The sequence below is a fragment of the Eutrigla gurnardus genome (assembly GCF_963514095.1).
Source record: "Eutrigla gurnardus genome assembly, chromosome: 16".
NCBI classification, from domain to species: Eukaryota; Metazoa; Chordata; class Actinopteri; order Perciformes; family Triglidae; genus Eutrigla; species Eutrigla gurnardus.
The window spans coordinates 24602107-24626542 of NC_139927.1; the positions used below are offsets into that span (position 1 = coordinate 24602107).

The following is a 24436-nucleotide window of genomic DNA, read 5'->3' on the forward strand; positions in this document are numbered from 1 at the left end:
CTAGACGCGCGTCGAGGCGATGCAACGCCAACGCAACGCCAACGCAACGCCAACGCAGCGGCATTGGCTATGATTGGTCCGCTAACTACATCCGCTGGAGACCGCTTTCCGGTTTCCACTCATAAACACCGCCATTTAAACTTTTAAAAGGCTACTTTTATTGTTTTCACCTCGCTTTTGCACAAAGAAATAAAACACCAAGTTCTGAAAAATGGTGGATGTTTAAAACCGGAAAGTAAACAAATACGCTATAACGAGGCTAACGACGATATACGCCAAGAGTCTCGGTCGGTCGGTCGGTCAGTCTTTACAAAAAACATAGCGCCCTTTACCGGTGTGGCATTGAATTGCATTTCGACACGTAAACCCAACGCAGAACCATCACGGTCTCCAAGCAACTGCGTGGCCATTGCGTTGCCGTTGCGTTATCACTACGCGGAAGCATAATCAGGGCTTTAGACATTTATTGATCTTGTTGGCCTCATAGTATTGTCTGACATGGTGGAGGTGATGTTCTGATGGTCTGTGGCTCACTGTATTGACCAATTACATTTTCTGTTTTAGAAGTGTTTTTTCTTCCACAATATGGAGACGTTCAATATCACATTACAAATAAAACAATGTTTAAAATTAACTTTGTTATAGGAGAAAAAATACATTTAAAATCTAAACATGCATATTTTTTAAAACTAGCGATTTTTCAATAAATGCTTTGATAACCCAAATCTTTATTATAACCATCATAAATTAGTCACTGTGTTTCATATCAGCTAATGAGTTCCGTAGTGTATGTTTATGAATATAGTAGTTATTTTGAAAGTCGCGACCGGAAGTCACCGTGTAACGCTCAGAGACTTGTCGCTTCCGTCATCAGCCCGTCCTGCTGATCTCAGAGCGGTCCTATAAACGGCTCCTCGCAGCCCTGAGGACAGTGAGCGTGTTGATCAGAGGCATGGACATGAGGACACACAGAGCCGAGGACCGTCGGAACTAACTCTGACACTCACACGTGACAGATCACCAGAGATCCTCCCACCGAACAACTGCACGAAACCAGCGCGCCTTTTGGCACTGGTGAAAGCGCAAGGACAGATGCTGCTTCTGACCACCCTACATGATTATTCATTATTGCTCCATGCCATAAGACACGACAGGATTATAATTGCCTCTTGGATTTAACTCCTCATCAACACCAAATTTGTCTGCAGCCCGCACGTCTGGAAATTGCGCACGGAGATGGCGCAACGGGTAAATCTCATTTGACAGCGTATTGTTGAAGTTTGCTGATTAAAGTTATTATTACAAAGGTGTATAAACAGTATGGTTTGAGTGAATCTATAAATGTCCGACTGAAAACATTATCGTCCAGTAATGGCCTCTTCAACTTTCGCCCAGTATGATGAACTGGCTCATTACGGGGGCGCGATGGACGGAGTCGGGGTCCCGACCTCCATGTACGGAGACCCTCACGCCCCCCGGCCGCTGCCCCAGGTCCACCACCTGAACCACGGGCCGCCCCCACACCCGACCCAGCACTACGGAGCCCACGCGCCTCACAACATCATGCCCAGCAGCATAGGCAGCGCCGTGAACGACGCACTAAAGAGAGACAAGGACCAAATCTACGGGTATGGATGGAACCCAATATTATAATAATAATAACAATATTGTAATTGTTATGTGATTGGTATTATTATAAATGTTATTGTTTGTATTATTACTGTTATTATTACTTTAATTATTACTTTAATTATTACAGCTGTATTATTATTAATGTTACAGTTGTTATCATTGTGGTTATTCTTTTTTGTATTGTTCTGATTATTATTAGTAGTAGTAGTATGTGCAGAATTGGATTATGTGGCGATAGAAACAATTCCATGATTTGACACAAAAGCTAATTTATTAGTAAGCAGAATATTCCGCTATTGATTGACTTCAGAACGAATCGGCTAATATTATTAGGCTGTTATTATTATTATTATTATTATTATTATTATTATTATTATTATTATTATTATTATTATTATTATTATAAGTAGTAGTAGTAGTAGTAGTAGCCTAGTAGTAGTAGTAGTAGTAGTAGTATAGTATTTGTATACAGTCGTTTTGATGCGGTTGTAATTTAATCTTTTTTGCGGCTTGTAATGAGACAACATTCTTCAGCAGCTTTGAGAGTTGATTATTATTAGGCTGAATAAAGTAGGAATAAATCAACATGTGTCGGTACTGTTGATGTTAGCCGGACTGTATTGTTCATGTGAGGCCCAACAATCGGCCTGTCGTTGCAGACACCCTTTATTCCCGCTGTTGGCTCTGGTGTTCGAGAAGTGCGAGCTGGCAACGTGCACGCCCAGAGAGCCGGGGGTGGCGGGGGGGGACGTCTGCTCCTCCGACTCCTTCAACGAAGACATAGCCGTGTTTGCGAAACAGGTAGGAGTGTGTACCGGATCCACTAGAAGGAAGGGGCTCAACTAAAACACTGAATCATGTTCGTTCCGTCTGCAGATCCGCGCAGAGAAACCTTTATTTTCTTCAAACCCTGAGCTGGATAACTTGGTGAGACGGCCTTCTCATCTGGCTTTCTCTTTAATTCTTCTTTGCTTTCATTTTTTCGAATAAAGATAATAAGAATAGCAATATGTTTAATCAATATGTATATGTATAATAATAATTATTATTATTATAATTATAATTATAATTATATAATAATAATAATACTAATTATTATTATTATCTTTTTTTCCCCAGATGATTCAAGCGATTCAAGTGCTCCGATTTCATCTGCTGGAATTAGAGAAGGTACAGGATTTATGAATGATGGCTGATATCTATCTTAATATAGATTAAGTTATTCTGGTCCTCAGCCAGAATCTAAATGACAGACTGGATTTCACAGGTTCATGAGCTCTGTGATAACTTCTGCCACCGATACATCAGCTGCCTGAAAGGCAAAATGCCCATCGACCTGGTCATAGAGGACCGAGACGTGTGCAAGTCGGACTTCGACGACCTCTCTGGATCCTCGACCAACCTGGCAGATCATGTGAGTCCACATTCATAAGTCAACGTTTTCTTTGGTCACCAGAATGATTGTGTTCATTGAAGAGATTCTTCCCCCATTTGTCCTGTTTTCATCATAACATGGCTTTCAACATTCAGCAGCATTTCTAGGAGCTTGCTCTCTAAAACTTATACATATATATTTTGTTATGAATATAAATGTATTTCTAATTAATGTCAAGGCTCCCCCGGTCTCTTGGAAATAGACAAATAAAAATGTCCTTTGTACAAATGAGACTCATAAGAAGTGTGCAACAGAAAAGGCTGAAAAACCCTGACTGAAATGCTTTTTCGTAAATTATTTCATGTTTTTACTTGTTTTTTCAAATATGAGTACTTCAAGGAAATATTGTGTGCCTCTTCCTTGAAAAATATCAGCTACAATGATTTAATGAACAGGAGAAGATAGAGAATAGTTTCCTGCTGCATGAATGACAAAGCACAGTTCATATGTGTGAAGCATGGGTTGATGGGATAGGACAGTCTAGAAGTGCTGCTGTCCGCTGAGCACACAGACACGTGTCCCACCTTCTGTTTATGATTCGGTCCTCCTTTTTGTTTTTGTGAAACCTCAACCTTGTGCTTTGGACTCAAACTCCTCATTCGTGGTTTTTGGTGTAATGCCATTCTGACTGACTGTAATAATTCCCAGTTTGTCCTGATTTTATGAACAAATAATGTGTCATGTTTGAGAGAAACATGGCATTTTGATAACTGTCTTTATCTTATAGTTGGTGTCGTAAAGTTTCTGGTTTTACAGTGAGAGGAAAAGAGCTACTGTTTGAGGGCCTGTTCACACGAAAACGTTTTCGGTGCGTAAACACAGAAGTCTTGTGCGTTTCGCCCTGCCGTCCATACGAATCCGGCGTTTTCGCGGCGTGAAAACGCACTTTTTTGAAACCAGCTCTCAGGGTGGAAAAGAAAAAAACGACACCCCTCCGTTTAGTGTTTTCGTGTGGACGGCGAAAACGAACACGCTGACATCATCGGCCCGCCCCTCGAGCGGGCCAAATTGTCATCTTATGGGTGTTTATTGATTGGGTGGTTGGGCGGAGATTAGCCGTAACTCTCACGTGTTGCCATAGCAATGGCAAACATCTGGTTAAGCTCCGTCTCTTCTTCTGCGTTTTTGTAGCAGAAACAGCGCCGCATAAAGGCCTGGAATATGTACTACAGCGCGCTGAGTCGTTTTCAGTGGATTCGTCTGGACACAGATTTTCTTGAAACGACGCCAAGGCAAAACGGAGAAAAAAAGTTTGTTTTGCTTCGTCTGGACGGCCCCTGAGTCTCATCCTGACTGTTAATTGGGTTTTAACAGATGGGCTGCTGGGAAAGAGGACCTTCATTAGCTTGATAAATGTGGAAACACATGGCACCTCTTTTAGTATCTGTGTGTACTTAGGAGTTGTAATTATTGGGTGTGTGGATAAGAAAAGAGGGGCCATCGTTGAGAGGACTCGTTCACACGGCGCCATTGTCCCGCTCGTCTTCTTGTCATCTGCCAAGCTCTTCATCTGATCACCATCCGGCAAACAGCTGACGCAGAGAGGCTGAAGAGGGAAATCTGCTGTTTGCTTTGAGTTTATGGCAGTCTGAGTGTCCAACCAGCCCAATAAATACGGGGTTTGTCCCCAACACAGGTCTCAGAGACCACCAGGACACAGGAGGGTCCACATGCTGCAGGGCTACTGAACTATTATAGTATTATATATTACTATTATATTTAAACCTCACTCTTCATCGGAATGGTAATGTTTCTTCACTCACTATGCTAATCATTCCATGCTGCTGTCTTTGGGTCTCTGGGAAACTGCATAATGGACCTCATACTGGACCCACTGGACCTTCCTCACCAATGTTTCCCTCTTCTCCTCTGTGTCCTTATCTCCTGTCCCCTGGTGTGCGGACCTTTCCCTGACCCCTCAGAACCCAGTGTCCTGGAGAGACATGGATGACAGCCACTCCACGCCCTCTGTGGGGACCCCAGGACCGTCCAGCGGGGGACACGTCTCTCAGAGTGGGGACAACACCAGCGAACTGGGTAAGAGCGCCTGCAGGCCTCCTGCTTCCTGAATTAATTATATATTAATATACATTTGTATCTTATATCTGGTATATTATATGATATTATGCTGTCCCACCTGCTCTACGGCACTTCTCCCTATTGACGATATCATTGCTCTGACCACCTAAAAGATGGGACCTTATTTCAGAATAAATATGTTCTGTAGTCCGCTGACAAATATGTTTTTGTATACATATGATGTTTGGCAAGTTAAAAGAGGAGAATAAAGTATATAAACAGTATTGAGACTTTTGTGGTATTAAATAGTATCTATAGAAAATATAATTGTTAGTTCTAAAATCCTGCCTCACAACTATGGCATTTTTGACAGTGAGAAAATATACAATACAAAAAGTATGTAGACTTTTACATTACAGGGCTTTTAATGTCACTTTTACGATGGTTTTGCTCCTCAGTTACACACTGTTGGTTTTCTCTTGTCATCGGCTGTTATTGTCTGCTGCTGCCTCCCCCTGCTGCTTTTCCTTCTGCTGTCACTCTGGTGTTCCTGCATTTAATGTGATTTCAGATGTGCTAATTGGAGGCTATAAGGGTTTTATGGCCTGTTTTTGTTTTTCTCCCCTTTGGGCGAAGTAAAAATAGAATGGACTTAAAAGCAACTTTCCACCCTCTGCCCATCAGGCATCAAGGAGCAGAGCATTGCAGAGAACAATAGGAGGAAACTTTGCAAGACAAGACAAATTCGGAGCATTAAGAGACAACCAGGAACACATCAATGACATGATATTAAGTTCAGTTAACCTATACACAGTGTTACATCATTGTTTTGATGAGTCTTGAAACATTGTCCAGAGATTATATGAAGAGTTGAGTTGAGTTGAGCTGAGGAAGACCACAGTTTAAATAACTAATTTCCTTTTGGCTTTTTTTAAAACAACATTAGGGGGAAACCCAGGGTCCATGCCCTTTTGACCTGGGAGAGAATGTATAGGGGATGGGGTTGCAGAATACCCTCTAAAGGGATGTGAGGACAGAGTAATTTATCTATGAGGAACAAAGGGAAAGAAGAAGTCACAATGATCAGAGCTGTTGCTGCTGCAGGATGTGCTGCCTGCTACCTGCTGCTTCTCCCCGGGCCTCTAGGCCTCGTTTCCAGTCTATTCTCAGGATAGGGAAGTCAAACACAGGACAACTACAGGTACACTATAGTCATCTCATTTAGAGCAGGTAGGTGGAGTACAGATATCCTCACAGCTCAACCCAGGCACCCAGTCAACCTGGCACTTAATAAAATAGCAACTGAAAACAATCTATTGGTTTCATGTTCAGAGATGAATTGTCAATTATTTGTGACTCTGGGCTCTTCAACATTTTCAATGTAAAGTTAATTAAGATTCATTTTCAGAGTGCGCTTATAGCTCAATGGTAGAGCTGGTGCCCCATGTACCGAGTAGTAAGTAGTAGTAAGTCCTCACTGCAGCGGCCCTGGGTTCAAATCCCAGTGTCCCCTTTTCACTCCCTCTTCACTCAATAAAAGGCAAAAAAAAAAAAAAACTGAAAAATGGTGGACACATGAATTAAACACATCCACATGACTAGTTATTAAGTATTAAATAGAAACACTAATTATGGGGGTTGAATGGGTCCAACAACAACACCAGACGTGTTGGACACTGTGTTGTTATGAAGTCACACGTTGGTGAAAGTTTTCCTGAACCTAATGTTGGTTCTGTTGTCTAAACCTAACCTTGGTTTTGTTGTCTGAACCTAACGTTGGTTTTGTTGTCTGAACCTAATGTTGGTTTTGTTGTCTAAAGTTAATCTTGATTTTGTAGCATAATGTTACCGCGACTGACAGAAACCACCAATACCGCCAACTGAAATAATAGTTTGAAAGTTGTGCTGAGCTACTCAAAACATTTTTAAATTCTTGTCCATGTACATGAATCAGTAGATTTCAATTTGGTGACTATTTCATGAACTGGTGTGTGACTGTGGTGTATATTTTCCACTTCTGGCCCTTGTTCTGTAAATTGCTGAGTTTGGCACATTTTGCAGAGTCAGCTTGAAAAAAAATAGTTTATAGTTTAATAGTCAGGGGTCAGGGAAAGGTCCGCACACCAGGAGACAGGAGATAAGGACACAGAGGAGAAGAGGGAAGGTCCAGTGGGTCCAGTATGAGGTCCATTATGCAGTTTCCCAGAGTTTAATAGTTTAATAGTCTTTTAAGCTCACCCTTTTCTCTTTCTGTTCTCCATCTTTGTCTATTTTTGATCCATCGCCCATCATAAGGCATCTTTCTCCTCAATATTTAAGACTTCATTACTACATGGATTTTTTTAATGTGATTTGTTTAATGTGTATGTCCACCATGAAAAACATCCACTGTCACTGGGGAACACTAAAGTGGTGACCATGTGGCTTCCAGCCTGCACAACCACAGGTGGATGATCGACAACTTGTGGCTGGTGGTTTGAGTCGTGGTGGCCCCCACCTCTGGAAGCTCCTCGTAAGCTGTGTGATATGCAGAGAGGGCTTAACCCCCAGGGTGAAAGGAATGTTGGAAGGGGGAGGACAATAGGGAGGCTTGAAATGTCCATCACAAAGACCCAAATAAAACAAAAGCCAGTGGGAGTGACTCAGAAATATCCTCCACACTCGTGTTGACAAATGGAATGTGTTGCATCATTTTGTCACATCCAGAGGCTACAGGCAGGAATGTGGGGAGGTGGAGGTGATGACATGGTGATGATGTCACAGCTTCACTGAGGCTGCAGGCTAATGTCCCTGCAGCATGTCATGTTGTGGATGTCAGAGATGTTTTTAAAGATTTAAATTGAAACAAATGACCAAATGTTGTATTTTATGTTCTGATAATTGTGCACATTTTACCAGTTCACAGTGGAGGTGAATGTAATTAGATGTACAATGACATCTAACTTTACTGTTTTCATTGGAACTCATTATTATAAGTTTGAACATTTGAAACAGTCTGCAGAGGCTTTTTTTCCCTTATTGGCTGCTGGTTTTTATGACCAATGATTATAATTATCTGGCGGACACAACATAATCTTAATATTACTTTATCTGTGATGATGAGCATTGTACCAAGCTTTAGTAGGTACATTCAGTCCTATCGTTTGGAGATTTGTCCACAGCTACAGTGGCAGTGTGCAATCACTAGAGCTTCAATTGTTGCAGATCGTGTGCACACGGCTGGAGGCGACAACGACCATGCTGAGCTCTTATCATCCCCTGTCAATTTATTTATGCACTGTAGTCATCTATGCACATTGGCTAAGTTTCAGGTGCCAACACTTCAACTTTAATGTGATAAATAGCCCCACAGTGAAATGGAAACGTCTCTGGATTTACGTGAGAAATCTTCTTCAGCTGATTCCTGGCCACTGCATGTTTCAAACAGAACTACAAACTGCTTTTGATCTTCATGTTCACCTTCTCTGGGTTTGGAAAGACTTCTCCATTTAGAGCTGTGCATCATGTCTAATAAGGGGAGGAGCCCTGAGGTGTCAGTAATGATGGATCAGGCCCCGCTGAGCTCATTAGACAGGCTGCACTGGCTTTGCATCAGTGATGCAGCTGGGAGCGCTGCAATCAGTTCTGCTAGGAGCTCTGCACTCTGTCTGCTGAGAGGACAAACATGACATGGACCAGCATGCACTACATATACATTCAATTATGAGAATTAGAATGAAAAGATGAATACATCAGTGAGTATTTAATAAACTAAAACAACACACAGTAAAGCATGACCACGACTGAAAGATCATACATATATGAAATGATCAGCCACCGTTTTATATTAAGAGATACATGTGACAAGTAGAAGATTTGGTCCAGCTCCACCTAATATGTTGCTTCACATGAAAGCATTAAGTAAGATGGAGGTTTTTACAGTCTAACAACGTCTCAGTGGCTTCTGAATGTTTTCAATGTAGCAAAGAGTATCATAGAAACAAAAGGCCTAAACATAGTAGGGGACTCTTTATATCTTAAGGTCCTGTTTTCTTTGTAGCCCCGGGGCAAAACTCAGCCCCCCCCACAGACTCTGGCAGGCATCCTGGAGAGGAGGGGTGGGGGTGGAGGGGAATTATATGAGACTTGCACAAATGTATGACTTTGAGACTGAACCGTCACACACTGGTTAGACTGGACAAGCTACCGAGGAGCAGTCAGTAGTGATTAGTGTAGAGGCGGATCTGCCCCGAGGGTGGGAGTGTTGAGGTGGGGGGATGTAGGGGGACAGAGGAGATGAGGTGGACCAGGGGAGGATGCCCAGGGTGAGTGGGGTGGGGGCGGGTGTTGGGGGGGGGGGGTCAGGGCACAGAGTGCCTTCCTCACGTATAATTGTGTTAGAAACATGTTTCCCACTTTTCTTTTCTTTGGGTCTTCTTTCTTTCTTTTCGTTCTTTTTCCTTTCTACTGTTAGTTACCACAAACGTGAAGATGTAAAATAATTCATATTATATTATATTTGCAGCATTGCACTCAAATGGATCAGTTCAAATCATCAGTTCTAATTGATTTGTCTCTATATTAAATGAATTTGCCCTTTACTTAAAAATTATTTTCTTTTAAATTGTTAAATTCTGCCAGATAATCATCACTACAACTGGACATGTTGTTCATCTTGGCAATATTTTATTTTGCTTTGATTGAAGAAGCAAGAGTTGATATCTCTATGAGTTGTGTTCATTCATGAAGCCTGTCAGGTATGTGGAATGATGTTCTCCAATGTTCCACCACCTGAGGGAATATCTGCCCAGAAATAAGTTAATGGACAGACAGTTGAAGAGGTGGAGGACAAAACAAGGTTCCCTGTCCATGACTCAGAGCTGGACTCCATCCGTCACAACTCTCACGAACACACCCCTTTACGTCAATATTAATTTGCTGAAATATTTATGCAGGAATATGGCTCATATAGGCCCATTTGATTGATGCGTCTCTAAAAACAAAAAGACATGCTCGAGCAAAACTTAAGAAAAGTAGGGTTCCTGTCCCGCCTCAGGGGAGGAGTCTCTCAGATGAATTATTCACATGCCCTCCAGGCAAGCTTTCAAGGCTTCTCTGCCTCCGGGGCAAGAAAAATAACCACCACTGTTAAAAGTAAATCATCTCGGCTGATGCACAACTAATGGCAGAGAGACAGCCAAGTAGCTTCATGTTACAGGATGGAGAGTTAGCTGGCAGGGCCTCCCTCCACTGTTCAAACAGGGCCACTGCTAATGGCAGCATTCATAGGGCGAGGGTGTGCGTGTGTGTGTATGTGGGGGGGGGGGGGGGGGGGACGTTCAGTACCCCAGTTGAAAGCCTTGTTGACTTCAAACAGCACACGGTTTGATGTTATTGGGTTCAGGCTTATTTTACTTGGAAAGGAAATTATTTCAAACAGAGGTCACATAGAAGTGTCAGAACGTAGCACTGAGTTTGTTCATTATTTCATGTCAGCCACACGACTCTTGCAGTCATTATCTCATGTCAAACACGTGGCTCAGATTGAATTAATAGCTCCACACTACAACTCTTCTTCATTATCCAATGGCTGGCGAGGCAAGCAGAAATGAGAGGAAAGAATCCAATCTCCCTCAATCTGAGGATGACAAAGCCGACAGGGCCAAATTAAAGCTTTCTCCTGACTGACTCCTCTTGTTTGTGATCACAGGGGACACCCTGGACAACAGCCTGGCATCACCAGGCACTGGAGACGAAGACGACCAGGACAAGAAGAGGCAGAAGAAACGAGGCATCTTCCCCAAAGTAGCCACAAATATAATGAGAGCGTGGCTCTTCCAGCACCTTACGGTAAGGGACTTCAGCTGTGACTTTGTATAGATGTCTTCTTCTCCGTAACAGCAGATTTGATATAATGCTAGAAATCAATGTTGTCTATCTGCCGCCCCTCCATCAACCAAGAGCCAGGAATGAGTCTTGTCTAGATTTCCCCAAGGCATCTTCAAACCAAGTTCATCTTTGTTGTATTGTAAGAAGACAAAGCAAAGACAAACAACTCTTTTTGAAATAACTGTCCATTATTAGTAGAAAAATCAACATGAGGAGCCTTCGGTTCAGAAGTAGCAGCACCTTTTATAGGAGCGTCGCTGCCTCATCAGTAACTCTTAGATGTGTTTGTAAAGGTCTTGCACTCTGGGTGTTCCCTTTCTTTCCAAAGACCACCTTTAGATTGTCCCCTCTCTATCTCCCATTATCTTTAAGGCCTAATTTGTTAAGCACAAGTGTTTGCCGTGGCAGGATGTATCTATGAAAAGTGTGCAAGGGGACTTTGTTCCCTGAAAGGCCTATAACAACATGCAGACAATCAAGCATTCATTGGTGTTGAGGGTGTGAAAAGAGCGGGATTATTTTTTGTGAGACGTTGCAATGTGAGGCCCGTGGTTGGACGGCTGGACATTCAGTGGCTGATTATATCCCCCCCTTTCTGAGGAAGCTATAGAAAAAGCAGCTGTGAAAGGTTTGGATTCATTGTATGATTCTTTATCAGCCCATTAGCCCCAATAACTGTTTATGTCCATGCAACCTGCATTTAAACACATTCAAGAACTGGGGCCCGTTCCAGAAAGCAGGCTCGACCAACTCTGAACCTAACCCTGAACTCTGAGTCAACCAACTCTGAGATGGGCAACTCTTGAGTTTTCGGTTCCAGAACAGCTGTGCTGAATTAGTTCAATCAACTCAACGAGTATGTAAACTCTGAGTTACGCATGTGCCTACCAACTCTACAAAGCCATCACCAATGGAGCTCCGATACTACGATTCACCATGGCAACTGGGAGTTATTAGATATTACTGAGTGTTTATATAGAAAACAAGATCATTCTCATACAGTCTATTGATCTAAAGGTGATTATTAATTATATAAAGTCTTTATTTTCAGTTTCACAGAGCGACACTGGTGTAATGATTAGCAACGCTGCTTATGGTGCAGGCGACAGGGGTTCAACTCCCCTGGTTCACCAAGTAGTGCAATGAACAAATAATCATTTTCATATAGGTGTAATCCCACAGGCACAAAAAGAACGTGGCTGCATCTGAAAATTAAGCAAAAGAATATTGCAAAAATATGTAGTAGTTGAAGTTTATTTCGTAGGATAGCCCCTTGAGTTGTCACAACTCATTTACGAGGGGGTCCTACACACATAACACAACTTGGCACAATACAATGAAAGGAAACAAGACAATACAGTACAATACAGACAATAAAAAATAAAAGACAAGACAGACTACAAAAATCACTTGGACAAAATTGCAACCAAAGTTTGTACAAATATTAAATGCGATATGGTGACAGAGTTAATGAAAGCATGAACAAGATGTTTCAAAATAGGAGGATAGAACTTGATTAAAACAGCTTAGTGATTGCGATGATCTAATACCCACAGGTAAATGATTCCAGTCATTTGGTCCTTTGAACATGAATGCTTTTCTACCTGTTAATTTGATATTGTGAGGCACTGAAAAATAAGGATAAATAGATTGCCTGGTTTGATAGTTGGATGTAAGTTGAACAAAATACTGTTTTAGATAAGGCGGGTAATTAAGATAAATACATTTAAATATAAATGTATTTAGACTAAGGCATATGATTTTAATCATATTTCACATATTAACCGGTAAATATAGGCGGCTATTTCAACAAAGAAATGTCCTTAAACACTCCAGAAAACTCCTATTCACAAAAAATCTAAAGAGCTCTGCAAAGAATCTGGATTATGTCCGCGATATGAAATGTCGGAGAATATTGTTTAGATATGTGATTGGTAGGAAAAATGTAAGTAATCAAAATCCTCTCCCGACGTAAAGCTGCTAGAATCACTTTTATTTTCATATCAATTAGGTTGATGAGGAAATGACGGCAATTTTTTTCAGAGTTGGTTCTGACTCTGGAAAAAGGCGGAGACATAGGGAGAAACTCAGGGTTTGTTGAAGCAAACCTGCCAGCGAGCAGGTTAGGTTCACAGAGTCAGTTACTATGGTAACTGACCTAAAGGTTGAGCTCACTCTCTTTCTGGAATGGAAAACTCAAAGTATCCCTCTTCTCAGGGTTAACAAACTCAGAGTTTCAGGAAAACCTGCTTTCTGGAACGGGCCCCTGATGTCAGAGAGAAACCTGGAAGCCACTGAAGGTTACTAGTGTCCAAATCAGAGTTGAAATTTAATGATCATACTATGTATGGATGTGTGTGTATATATATATATATACTGTATATACACACACACACACACACACACACACACATATTATATACATATACAGTATATATATATATATATATATATATATATATATATATATATATATATATATATATATATATATGTGTGTGTGTGTGTGTGTGTGTGTGTGTGTGTGTGTGTGTGTGTGTGTGTGTGTGTGTGAATTAAGTGCTTGGAGCCCGTCTTTTCACTGATGACCACAGGAGGTGCTGGTCTGACAGCAGTAGAATGAGGGCTGGCCTGCGACCCTGCTCCCAGTACAAGGATCACCTCTGTCTCCCATCTGCCACCCTCCTCAACACACACACACACATGCACACACACATGCACACACACACACACACACACACACACACACACACACACACATACACGATGCAAGTGAGGGGTGTGGGGTGGCAGGGGACTGAATCTTATTGGGGCCCCAACCAAAAGCCATCATTGTGGCTTTTTTTATACCCCACCCAAAATCATTTGTAATGTCAAATACTGTCACACAATGGCACGCGCTTTCAGTGTCGAGGGCCAAATCGTGGTCAGCCTCTGGTGTTCCTTGTGCAGAATATGATTCCAGTCCTGAGGGACGTTCATGGAAGAACTAGAGCCTCAACCATCTGTCTGTGCGTGAATGAAGCTGAAGCCTGAACTTTATTTTAATGTTCTCTGGTCTTTGCAGCACCCGTATCCCTCTGAGGAGCAGAAGAAGCAGCTAGCTCAAGACACAGGTCTCACCATCCTTCAAGTCAACAACTGGTGGGGTCCCTTCGCTCACAAAATCTGTCTCTTTGTGAAAAGCATTGTATACATACATTTAGTAAACATATCCTGTCTCCACCTCAGACTTAACAAGGAGTCTTTAGTTTAGTCATTTCACTGACTCAAATAAAATAAATGTCCAAACAGCATTGTAACATGAATTACACATATGATGTTTGCAGAGACCTGCTGTTAGTGTGAGTAACGTTACATCCTGGTGCCAACCAAGCAGGATTCATAGCATCAGACATCACTTACCACATTTTTGGAGCATCCTCTTTATAATGACCTATTTTCACAGTCTTATATGACAACAGTTATAACACAAAATGAGACTTGATGTGTGACATATTTTAAAAAAACATATGTGTAGTTCACAGTACACAGTCTCTTTCCGTTAACTACCATAAATATTTATTCTGAAATAAGGTCCCACAGTGGAAGAAGAAATGGGTGGGACTTAGGTATCAATGGACATATTGAAAAAATAAAAACAAAAACATCACGCAGTCTGGACCAGTTTCTGCATGTCAACCCTGCACAGGGTTTACATTGGGATTAAACATTGCTTGGTCGCTCCAAGTGTATCAGGTTACAGAGCGGCCTACCTCTTATCCACAAGGGAAGACCAGCAATGGCTATAGTTGAGGCTCAATATCAATAAGTCAACTCGGTGTACGGTCTGTTAGAATCAGTGGTGTTACATTAGCAACGCCTCAGGCTAGAGGGCTAAACCCAAATCAATACATTTTTAAGATTCTCCTAGTGCCCCCAGATTATGTCACTTGGAATAAACTAGATAATTAGTCAAATCCCTGGAGACACACAGCGGGGTTGAGTTCTTCAAAAGATGCCCAATGAAACTGACAGTTTTGTTAATACTGGATATTTTACATGATGTTTGGGACATCCTGCTTTTTACGTCTTTACAAGTAGACCAGTAAGATAAAAAACAAAGACACAAATCTTAAAAAGGGAAAACAAAAACTAAGAATTTGTATTTTTTAAAAAATAGTTATTTTTAGAATTTATCAAGTTGACTCTGTTAACATAAACTGCACAAAATATATTGAAGACTTTGATTAGACTTTGAAGTATTACTATTGAATACATCTTTGCACTATAGACACTTTAACAGTTTGTAACCAATGATAATGTGTGTTGGTGTCACACAATCTAAAAACAGGAGTACGTTGGAGTGTAACAGCTTGTCAGATATGTAAGAACATTAACACCATAGATGGTTAATGAACATGAACAAACACACTTTTTATTAGTGAGTAAGAATACATTATAATATTTAGTGTCCATGTATGTACGTTACACCAGCGAGACATAAAGCCACTAGATGATACAACTACATTATCTGTGGTCATAGAACATCAAAGACCAAGACAGAGACTCAGAGCTTTGACTTGATTGATTTTTTCAAATAGTCCAGTGGTAGTCAACATGTCTCCGTAGCCACTGCTGGTGTTTGTTTTTAACCAGTGACCTTGTAAACTGGTAACTCTCAGCTGAATGCGTCTGTGGTTGCTGATGGTGACTGCAGCTGTTGAATATACCAACAGAACAAGTAGATGTCCTCATTAACACATCTGTGTTTATTATCTACTCCCACTATTTACTGAGCTAAAAGTCACCATTTAACAAGGTCACTGGTTAAACAGAAACACCAGGGGCCCATTTCAGAAAGCAGGTTCAACAAACTCTGAACCTATCCCCTGAACTCTGAGTTGACCAACTCTGAGATGGGCAACACTGAATTGTCTGTTTTAGAACAGCGGTTTTGAATTAGTTTAATCAACTCTGAGTATGTAAACTCCGAGCGTGTGCCTGCCGACTCTACACAGCCATCATCAATGGAGCAGAGAATACTATGATTCGCCATGGCAACCGGGAGAGCGTTATCAGATATTACTTTGTGTTGATGTAGAAAACGAGCTTATCCTGAGAAAGCAGAGCAACGTAACTGCAGCAAAGTAGAGATAATTTGCATGGCAGACAATTACTGCCCGATCGAATGCGTATAACTGAATGAAACAGTTGACTGATCTAAAGGTGATAATGCTTTATTTTCAGCTTCACAGAGCGACACTGGAGAAACGGTTAGCAACGCTGCCTACGGTGCAGGCAACAGGGGTTTTACTCCCATTGTTGACAAAGTAGTGCAATGAACAAATAATCATTTTCATATAGGTGTTATCCCCACGGCCACAAAAAAAAGGTGGCTTCAGGTGAAAATTAAGCATAAGAATATTGCGCAAATACGTAGACTAAGGCATATGATTTTAATCATATTTCACATATTAAACAGTAAATATAAGCGTCTATTTCAACACAGAAATGTCCTTAAACATTTCATAAATCTCCCGTTCGCAAAAAATCTAAAGAGCTCTGCAAAGAATCTGGTCACGGATTATGTCCGCGATATGAAATGTTGAAAATGTTGGAGAATATTGTTTAGATATGTGATCGGTAGGAAAGGTAATCAAAATTCTCTCCCGACGCAAAGCTGCTAGAATCACTTTTATTTCCATATCGATTAGGTTGACGAGGAAAGGACAGCACATTTTTTTCAGAGTTGGTTCAGATTTCGGAAAAAGGCAGAGACATGTAGGAGAAACTCAGGGTTTGTTGAAGAAAACCTGCCAGCGAGCAGGTTAGGTTCACGGAGTATGTTGCCCGGGTAACTGACTCAGATTTACGCTGAACTGGCTTTGTGAAACCGAAAAACCAGAGTATCCCTCATCTTAGGGTTAACTAACTCAAGGTTTTCACCAAACCTGCTTTCTGAAACGGGCCCCTGCTGTTCTGATCCTGTCAGCATTCTGTAGAACTTGAGTCTGTTGGAACATTGAGTCTGACAACTCAACATGTAACAATCAGACATTTTTAATTCATTGTTTCTATACTGTCTAAACTGACTATTGTTGTTGTGATATGACACTATAAATAAAATTGTATTGAATTAAATTTGACTAACTCGTTAGACTGGCCTTGTTTGAAGAATGTAACTTGCTTGTGTCACCAAAGTAAGATATTATGAAATTGAATCACGTATATATACATTCCCAAGTCATTAATGCTAATGATGAATTTTCTTGATACTAGATCTGGAAGCTTTAAACTGTTCATTTTTTCATCAATGCGTTTTTCACTCTCTCACCATGATATTGCTCTTTTTTCAGGTTTATCAACGCACGGAGGAGAATAGTCCAACCCATGATTGACCAGTCCAACAGAGCAGGTAAATCTGGTTTAACGTTGGTTGAGACAAAACCAACGTTAGCTTTAAACAACAAAACCAACGTTAGCTTTAGACAACAAAACCATGTTAGCTTTAGACAACAAAACCAATGTTAGCTTTAGACAACAAAACTAATGTTAGCTTTAGACAACAAAATCAATGTTAGCTTTAGACAACACAACCAATGTTAGCGTTAGACAACAAATCCAATGTTAGCTTTAGACAACAAAACCAACGTTAGCTTTAGACAACAAAACCAACGTTAGCTTTAGACAACAAAACCAACGTTAGCTTTAGACAACAAAACCAACGTTTGCTTTAGACAACAAAACCAGAGTTAGCTTTAGACAACAAAACCATGTTAGCTTTAAAGTGAAGAGGTTTCTTTGTGTGCAGCATGTTTTATGTTTGAAACAGAGTGACTCTACAGTCACTCTGTTTCAAACATAAAACATGCTAATGCTTCACCTGTCCTTTCACAGTGAGTCAGGGAACAGCCTACAGTCCAGACGGTCAGCCAATGGGAGGCTTTGTTCTTGATGGGCAGCAGCACATGGGGCTCCGACCTGGAGGTGAGCAGTCTAGACTAATCGTCTCCTTGTGGTCTATGTAAATCCAATAATATGTCAGAGTTGACCACTGTACCTGAAGGCAACAGTCTGTGGTCGGTCACTTTAAATCAGTGACAAAGACATCTGGTGGAAGGTGGGCTCGGTGTGACTGTGGTGGGTGGACTTCAGACCCTCTAGGGGGTTCGAGGAACATCATCCTGTATACTGTGATCCTTTAGTTAAATACCATAGTGTTAGTACTCGGTAGTAGTATAGTGTTATTACTATGTAGCAGTATAGTGTTAGTACTATGTAGCAGTAATGGCCAATCCTGTTTTCTGTGATCCTTGAGTTAAATACCATAGTGTTAGTACTCTGTAGCAGTTACGGTCTTGAACTCCTCCTTGCAGGGCCGATGGGAGGCATGGGGATGAATATGGGCATGGATGGACAGTGGCACTACATGTAGGACTACTCCACTGAAGCAAGCCTCAAAGACAGGGTGAAGTAAGTCCTCTTTTCATAAATATATATTATATAAATAAATATATTCTCAGTTTACTGTTTGCTTGTCCTCCTGCTTTGACTTTTAAGTCAAAATGTGACACATGGATGCATCAGCTAGTACCAACCAATAATATTAATATCCATCCATCAACCGATCACAGCTAGAGAAAGTGATCTTTTCAACCAGTTTTTTCTAAATGACTAATTAATATTTTCGAAACATGTGTAAACCTCCAAACCACTGGGCTCTGGTTCACAACAGATTAGAATTTCACTTTCTTTAAAACAAATTCCTTTTTTTAGCACAGACTTATATGCAAATGAGTAAGTACAATTATGTACAATTTGCACAATTACTGATTGAATATATCTTGCTGATCAAAACTGATTCTCAGTTGAATAGTTGTTCTCTTCAAAACATGTATGAATTGTTTCATCATGTAAGTCATCACATGCACAATAGTCCATTCAACTGTCTAAATGTGTCATGCAATATACCATGAATAAATATCATGTCATGTACTATGTACTATGGATTTGTTTGTAATGTCCACTAAATTGGTAATTTTGTCTGTCAGGTGAAACTTGAACTTTACTAAGAAATGAGGAGTTTATCCCATTAACCAATCACACAGGAGTAAGGACTGTGTGTTGTGTGGACAGTTGCTTTATGTAAACAAAAACACAGTAATAGTTCCCATGGAAATGTGAGGCAATGTGTAATACTGTAGACTGTAGACATATACTGTTTAAATCAGCATCCGGATAATATTCAGTTTGATACACAATAACATTTAGTGCAAAAAAGTCCTGTGAATGGCAGAGTTTAGTGTTGATGGGGGGAGGGGGGGTCAGAGTCCAGAGGCAGAGGGGGAGTGGGGCACAGTGGGGAGGGGGTTGAGCATCCTGGTGGATGAAGCTGTCTTCAGTCTGCTGGTCCTGGTCTCTGCAGTCTCCTCCCTGGGGGCAGCAGGTTGAAGAAGCAGTGTGACAGGTGAGTGGGATCACCTGCAATGCAGAGGGCTTTGCGGGTGTTGCATATGTCCAGGAGGGAGGGGAGAGTGGCACAATTGTCTTTTGGGCCGCTCTCACGATTCGCTGAAGGGACCTGCGGTAGGAGGAGGTGTAGGCACTGTACCACACCGTGTTGCAGCTGATCAGGACGCTCTCGCCTGTGCCTCATTAAAAAAGTGCAAATGATGGGGGCTGGGGCTCGAGCTTTTCGGAGGAAGTAGATGCGCTGCTGAGCATTCCTTGCCAGTGATGCAATGTTAGTGGTCCAGAAGAGGTCCTCTGTGACGTGCACAGAACTTGGTGCTGCTCACCCTCTCCACTGCAGCACAGTTGATGGTCAGAGGAGCATGCTGGGTGCATCTTCTCCTGTAGTGTACAAGAGAGATTGTTGTATTTGCACCACAAGGCCAGATGGCTCACCTCACTCCTGTAGTGTGAATCATCCCCGTTGCTGATGAAACCCAACACAGTTGTATTGTCCGCGAACTTGATGAACAAGTGCAGTGTGATGGAGTGCAGTTATGGATCAGCAGGGTGAAGAGGACTTAGTAGACATCTTTGAGGGGCACCCATGTTCAGAATGATGGTGCTGGATGTGTTGCTGCTGACCTGTATTGCCTGTGGTCTGCCGGTCAGGAAGTCCAACAACCAGTTGCACGGGAAGATGTTCAGCCCCAGGCGGCCCAGTTTGTGAATAAGCTGTTGGGGGATGATTGTGGTGAATGCTGAACTAAAGTCTATGAACAGCATTCTAGCATAGGAGGCTTTTGTGTCCAGGTGTGTGAGGGCTGTAAGGAAGGCAGTGGAGTTGGCATCATCGGTCGAGCGTTTTGACGCTCGATATGCAAACTGGAAGGGGTCCAGGAAAGGGGGGAGGACAGACTTGATGGGTTGCATGACTAGCTGTTCGAAGCACTTCATCAGGATGTGGGCAAGTGCAACCTGACGGTAGTCACTAAAACGAGAGGGAGTCAACTTCTTTGGGACCAGGATGATGGTGTATGCTTTGAAGTACGTGTGGATCACAGCCTGCCTCAGCGAGATGTTAAAGATGTCGGTGAAGACATCTGTGAGTTCCCCCGCACAGTCCCTCAACACACAACCAGGTATGTTATAAGGACCAGGGGCTTCTGACTCCTGCAGAATGATCTCCTCACACTGTCTGGGGACAGCATCAGAGGAGGGGACTTTTGTGCAGGTGTGGTGTTATGTGCCTTAAAACGAGTGAAGAAATCGTTCCGCTCATTCAGCAGAGAGATGGTGGTGTCACAGGTCCACAGTGGGGGCTTGTAGTCTGTGATGGTCTGTACCCCCGCCACAGGCTCTGTGTGTCTCTGCTGTTGCTGAAACGGTTGGTAATCCTCCTGGAGTACTGCCTCGTAGACTCTCTGATGCCGCAGGACAGGTTGGCCCTAGCTGTACTCAGGCCCCCCACATCTCCTGCTGAGAAGGCAGCATTCCGAGCCTTCAGGAGCCTGTACACCTCCACGGCTTCTGATTGGCCCACACAGTGATGGTCTTAAGCTGTGTTCCATCCTCAATGCACTTGGTGATGTAGGCAGTGTCAGTGTATTCCTGGATGTCTGTGGAGTCATAAAACATTTTTCAAAGTTATTGTTAGAACTGTAATGGTATAATTAAGTACTCATATAATTACACAATATCAGCAAGTACTGAAATACAATTATTTGTACTTTTACTTGGTCTGAAAAAAGTATTGGTGCATCCATCCCAAATATCCATTCGGAGATCAATAATCATTTGCAGGAGCCTCTGCAAGGTTTTCCTTATTTTTATGCAATACATGCATAAGGTTACTAAGTCATCCTTTCCTTTTGTTCAATTTGTTTCAAGTAATTTATATATAGAATAAAGAAAAATGGATAAACTGGAGGACTTTTTGTAAGAAAGAAACGCGAGTTGGGCATACCTACATAGTTAGGTTTTGACAAAATAACTTCATTGTTAGGTTTAGTAAATTAGACTTCCCTTAAAATGTTATTCACAATGTGGGAACATAGTTTTTAGACAGGGCTGTATCTCCACACCACTTTCTTCCTCTCCATGGCTCTTCTCCTCTATCTCCCCCCCCCCCCCCCCCCCCCCCCACACACACACACACACACACACATTGCTGACAGTTCTCAAATCAAGACGTATCGCTTGCACAGAGAATTTTATTCAACACCCACTCACCACTGCACGCTGTAATGACACTTACCTTGATTAATAGAGCTCTTTATATGTAAATAGGAGCTGCGTTTGCTTCATTTTCCACCAACACACCCCCTCTTCTGTCTGATAATTCAAGCAGCTCACTAATGAAGTTCAAAGAACAGATTTTGATGCTTCATCGAAAAATGATATCAATAAAAAATCTAGATGTGTATAAACACATTAGCCTGAATAAATGCTGCCTGTATATTTTTGGAAAGTATTTAATCTCATTATTTCTCAATGAAGGATCATTGACTAGTAACAGTAACAGTAGAGCCCGATGTTTTTGCTTCCCTTAATTTGATGTGTGGCAAGAGTGTCTGCTGACTGAGGCAGTAAATCTCTCCAGGACTGCAGCCATGTTTGGAGGAAAAGGAGGGTTTTCTCTGCACCATAAAGCTCCAGTCATAACATCAACCATTATAGAATACAAGAGTGAATCTGGTTCACAAAACAGCTGACATTACCATATGCTTCATATACGAGGTCAGTTCACATGCTGTATGACTTCAGGAAAAAATAAGAGTCATGACATAAAGTCACAATAAGAAGAAAAAGGGGGAAAATGAGGAATTAAAAAAGTAGTTTGACTCAACTCAACTTTATCTATAAAGCACTATAAAAACAACAGCAGTTGAAACAAAGTGCTGTACATGAACAATAAAAATATAAAAACATAAAATGACACAAAATAATACAAGACATAAAACAATAAAAACGATACAAAGACAATAAAACAAGACATAAGTCTCGAGCTGTGTTAAAAGCCAAGGAGTACAGGTAGGTTTTAAGATCATTTTTAAAAATGGGCAGTGAAAGGGCCCGTCTAATGTGCGGATGTCTCAGTGTCTTGCTGACAGATGAGCAAGCTTCAGTATAATATTCTTTTGACAAACTGAAAGCCCAATTATTTTAATCAATATATTGATCTAATAGTATATTTACAGTCCTGGAAAAAACTTAAGAGACCACTGCAAAAGTAACACTTTCTCTGATTTTACTATTTATAGCTATGTTTTCAAGTTAAATTTACATATTTGCTTCATTCTATAAACTATTGACAACAATTCTTCCAAAATCCAAATCTTGACATTTATAGCATTTGTTTTCATAAAATGGTAAAAATAACAAGAGTCCATCCAGTTTTCAGACCGTGAAAAATGCAAAGAAAACAAGTTAATAATTATTTTTAACAACACAACACTAAGAGTTCATGAATCAATATTTTGTGGAATAACCCTGATGTTTAATCTTAACTTTCATGCATCTTGGCGTCTCTCCACCATCCTCTCACATTGCTCTTGGTGACTTTATGTCACTCATGCAAACATGAAACCAGCCTGGCTTTGTTTGATGGCTTATGACCACTCATCTTCCCCTTGATCACATTCCAGAGGTTTTCAGTGGGGTTCAGGTCTGGAGATTTGGTTGGCCATGACTTGTCTTGATCTGGTGGTCCTCCATCCACACCTTGATGGTGTGGCATGAAGCATTGTCCTGCTGGAATTCTGAGTGTTGGGCAACATTCTCAGAGCAGAGGGAAGCAGCTTTTCTTACAGGAGGACCTTGTACTGGTCTTGATTCAAGTCTCCTTCACAAAGCCTGATTCCTGTTTTCTCGAGGACCCCAAGATCATCACGATCCTCCACCAACCACACGTGAACTAGAATGAGGTGTGCCTGTGTTGGAATTCAGACAATGGAATTTAATATCTGTCATTCATGTAGTGTTTATTGATATAAGACAAAAATGTGGTCTCTGTGGTTTCTGATATTTATATATATATATATATACATTGATATATAAAGAGCTCATGAAGCATAAACATATGTTTTAAGATACTTCAACCATACAAATAATTTCCTAAAACTCATGAATAATTAAGAACATAGACGACCTCTTATATTGAAGGAAAAGGTGAATTCGCCTCAAAGACAACATCTTAAGAAAGGACGAGAGTTGGACTTGGAGAGTTTCATGTGGTGTCATCCTGCAGACTTCGATCAGAAGGGGGCAACTGTGGCTCCGGAAGTGGAGCGGGGTTGTGATCCCTGGCTCCCCCTGTCCAAGTTTGCCACTGCTCTGTATGTTTAGGAAGAGTTAAATAAATGTAGGTCTGAAGTTTGTTAACAATAGGGCTTACTTGTATTTTGAACATCTAGATTATTATGTGGTTATTGATATTGGCAGAGTCAAAGCTACTCACAATGTGTCAACTGTGATAGGAGACGTGGAAATGAGTCCCATCACTGTTTTTCATCAAATATGTGAACAAATGCATTATTGTATTAAGTGTGTCTGGACTTTAATGACTCTTTACTTTATTATAGTATCATTGCTAGAGATGTGTATCTCCTAACGGTTACATTGAACCTTTAAATGTATTTAAATACAACAAAGTAAAATAATCACACTGAGTCCGTTATTTTGTTGTTGTTTATGTTTACAATCCTGTGTGTTTGTGAGACCACTATAGTTCTGTGAAATGACAATAAATGCATTTCTTTAATCAAATGGAATTATTTTGTGATGGGCTGGAGTTGCTGTCCTCAACCCTCTGACCTGTGTCCTCTTGTCCTCTGACCCTCTTGTAGGCTAATCTGATCCTCTGTCCTGTGTCCAGACCTCCATCGTTGGCTCAGGGATCTCCTTCATCTGGCTGTGCGGGTCCGCCTCTGCTGCACATCAAACCCACCTGATCGTTCACCCTCTTGACCACGCCCACCCCACCTTGATCAAGCGAGTGTAGAGGATCACCATGTAATCACTAGAGGTTTGACATGAACTGGAACAGAG

General features: G+C 41.3%; 1 protein-coding gene across 2 annotated transcripts; it reads left to right on the forward strand.

Annotated features, from left to right (window-relative positions):
* The first annotated feature begins 977 nt into the window (after positions 1-977).
* meis2b (Meis homeobox 2b) lies at positions 978-24436 on the forward strand. Of its 2 annotated transcripts, none has more exons than XM_084031094.1 (13): positions 978-1248; positions 1396-1628; positions 2292-2433; positions 2509-2559; positions 2752-2802; positions 2900-3046; positions 4990-5104; positions 10776-10915; positions 14022-14098; positions 17293-17351; positions 17834-17923; positions 18313-18409; positions 24235-24436. In XM_084031094.1, the coding sequence occupies exons 1-12, from the start codon at positions 1237-1239 to the stop codon at positions 18369-18371; spliced, it is 1176 nt and encodes a 391-aa protein (XP_083887220.1). In that variant the 5' UTR covers positions 978-1236; the 3' UTR covers positions 18372-18409; positions 24235-24436. The 2 variants fall into 2 exon arrangements, with proteins under 2 accessions (XP_083887220.1, XP_083887221.1); XM_084031095.1 differs by having other exon boundaries at positions 24264-24436.

Excerpts from the sequence above, each read along its gene's own strand:
- meis2b (XM_084031094.1), top strand. Across the intron at positions 1,629-2,291 it reads GACAAGGACCAAATCTACGG|ACACCCTTTATTCCCGCTGT; the intron begins GTATGGATGGAA and ends CTGTCGTTGCAG. Across the intron at positions 5,105-10,775 it reads GGACAACACCAGCGAACTGG|GGGACACCCTGGACAACAGC; the intron begins GTAAGAGCGCCT and ends TTGTGATCACAG.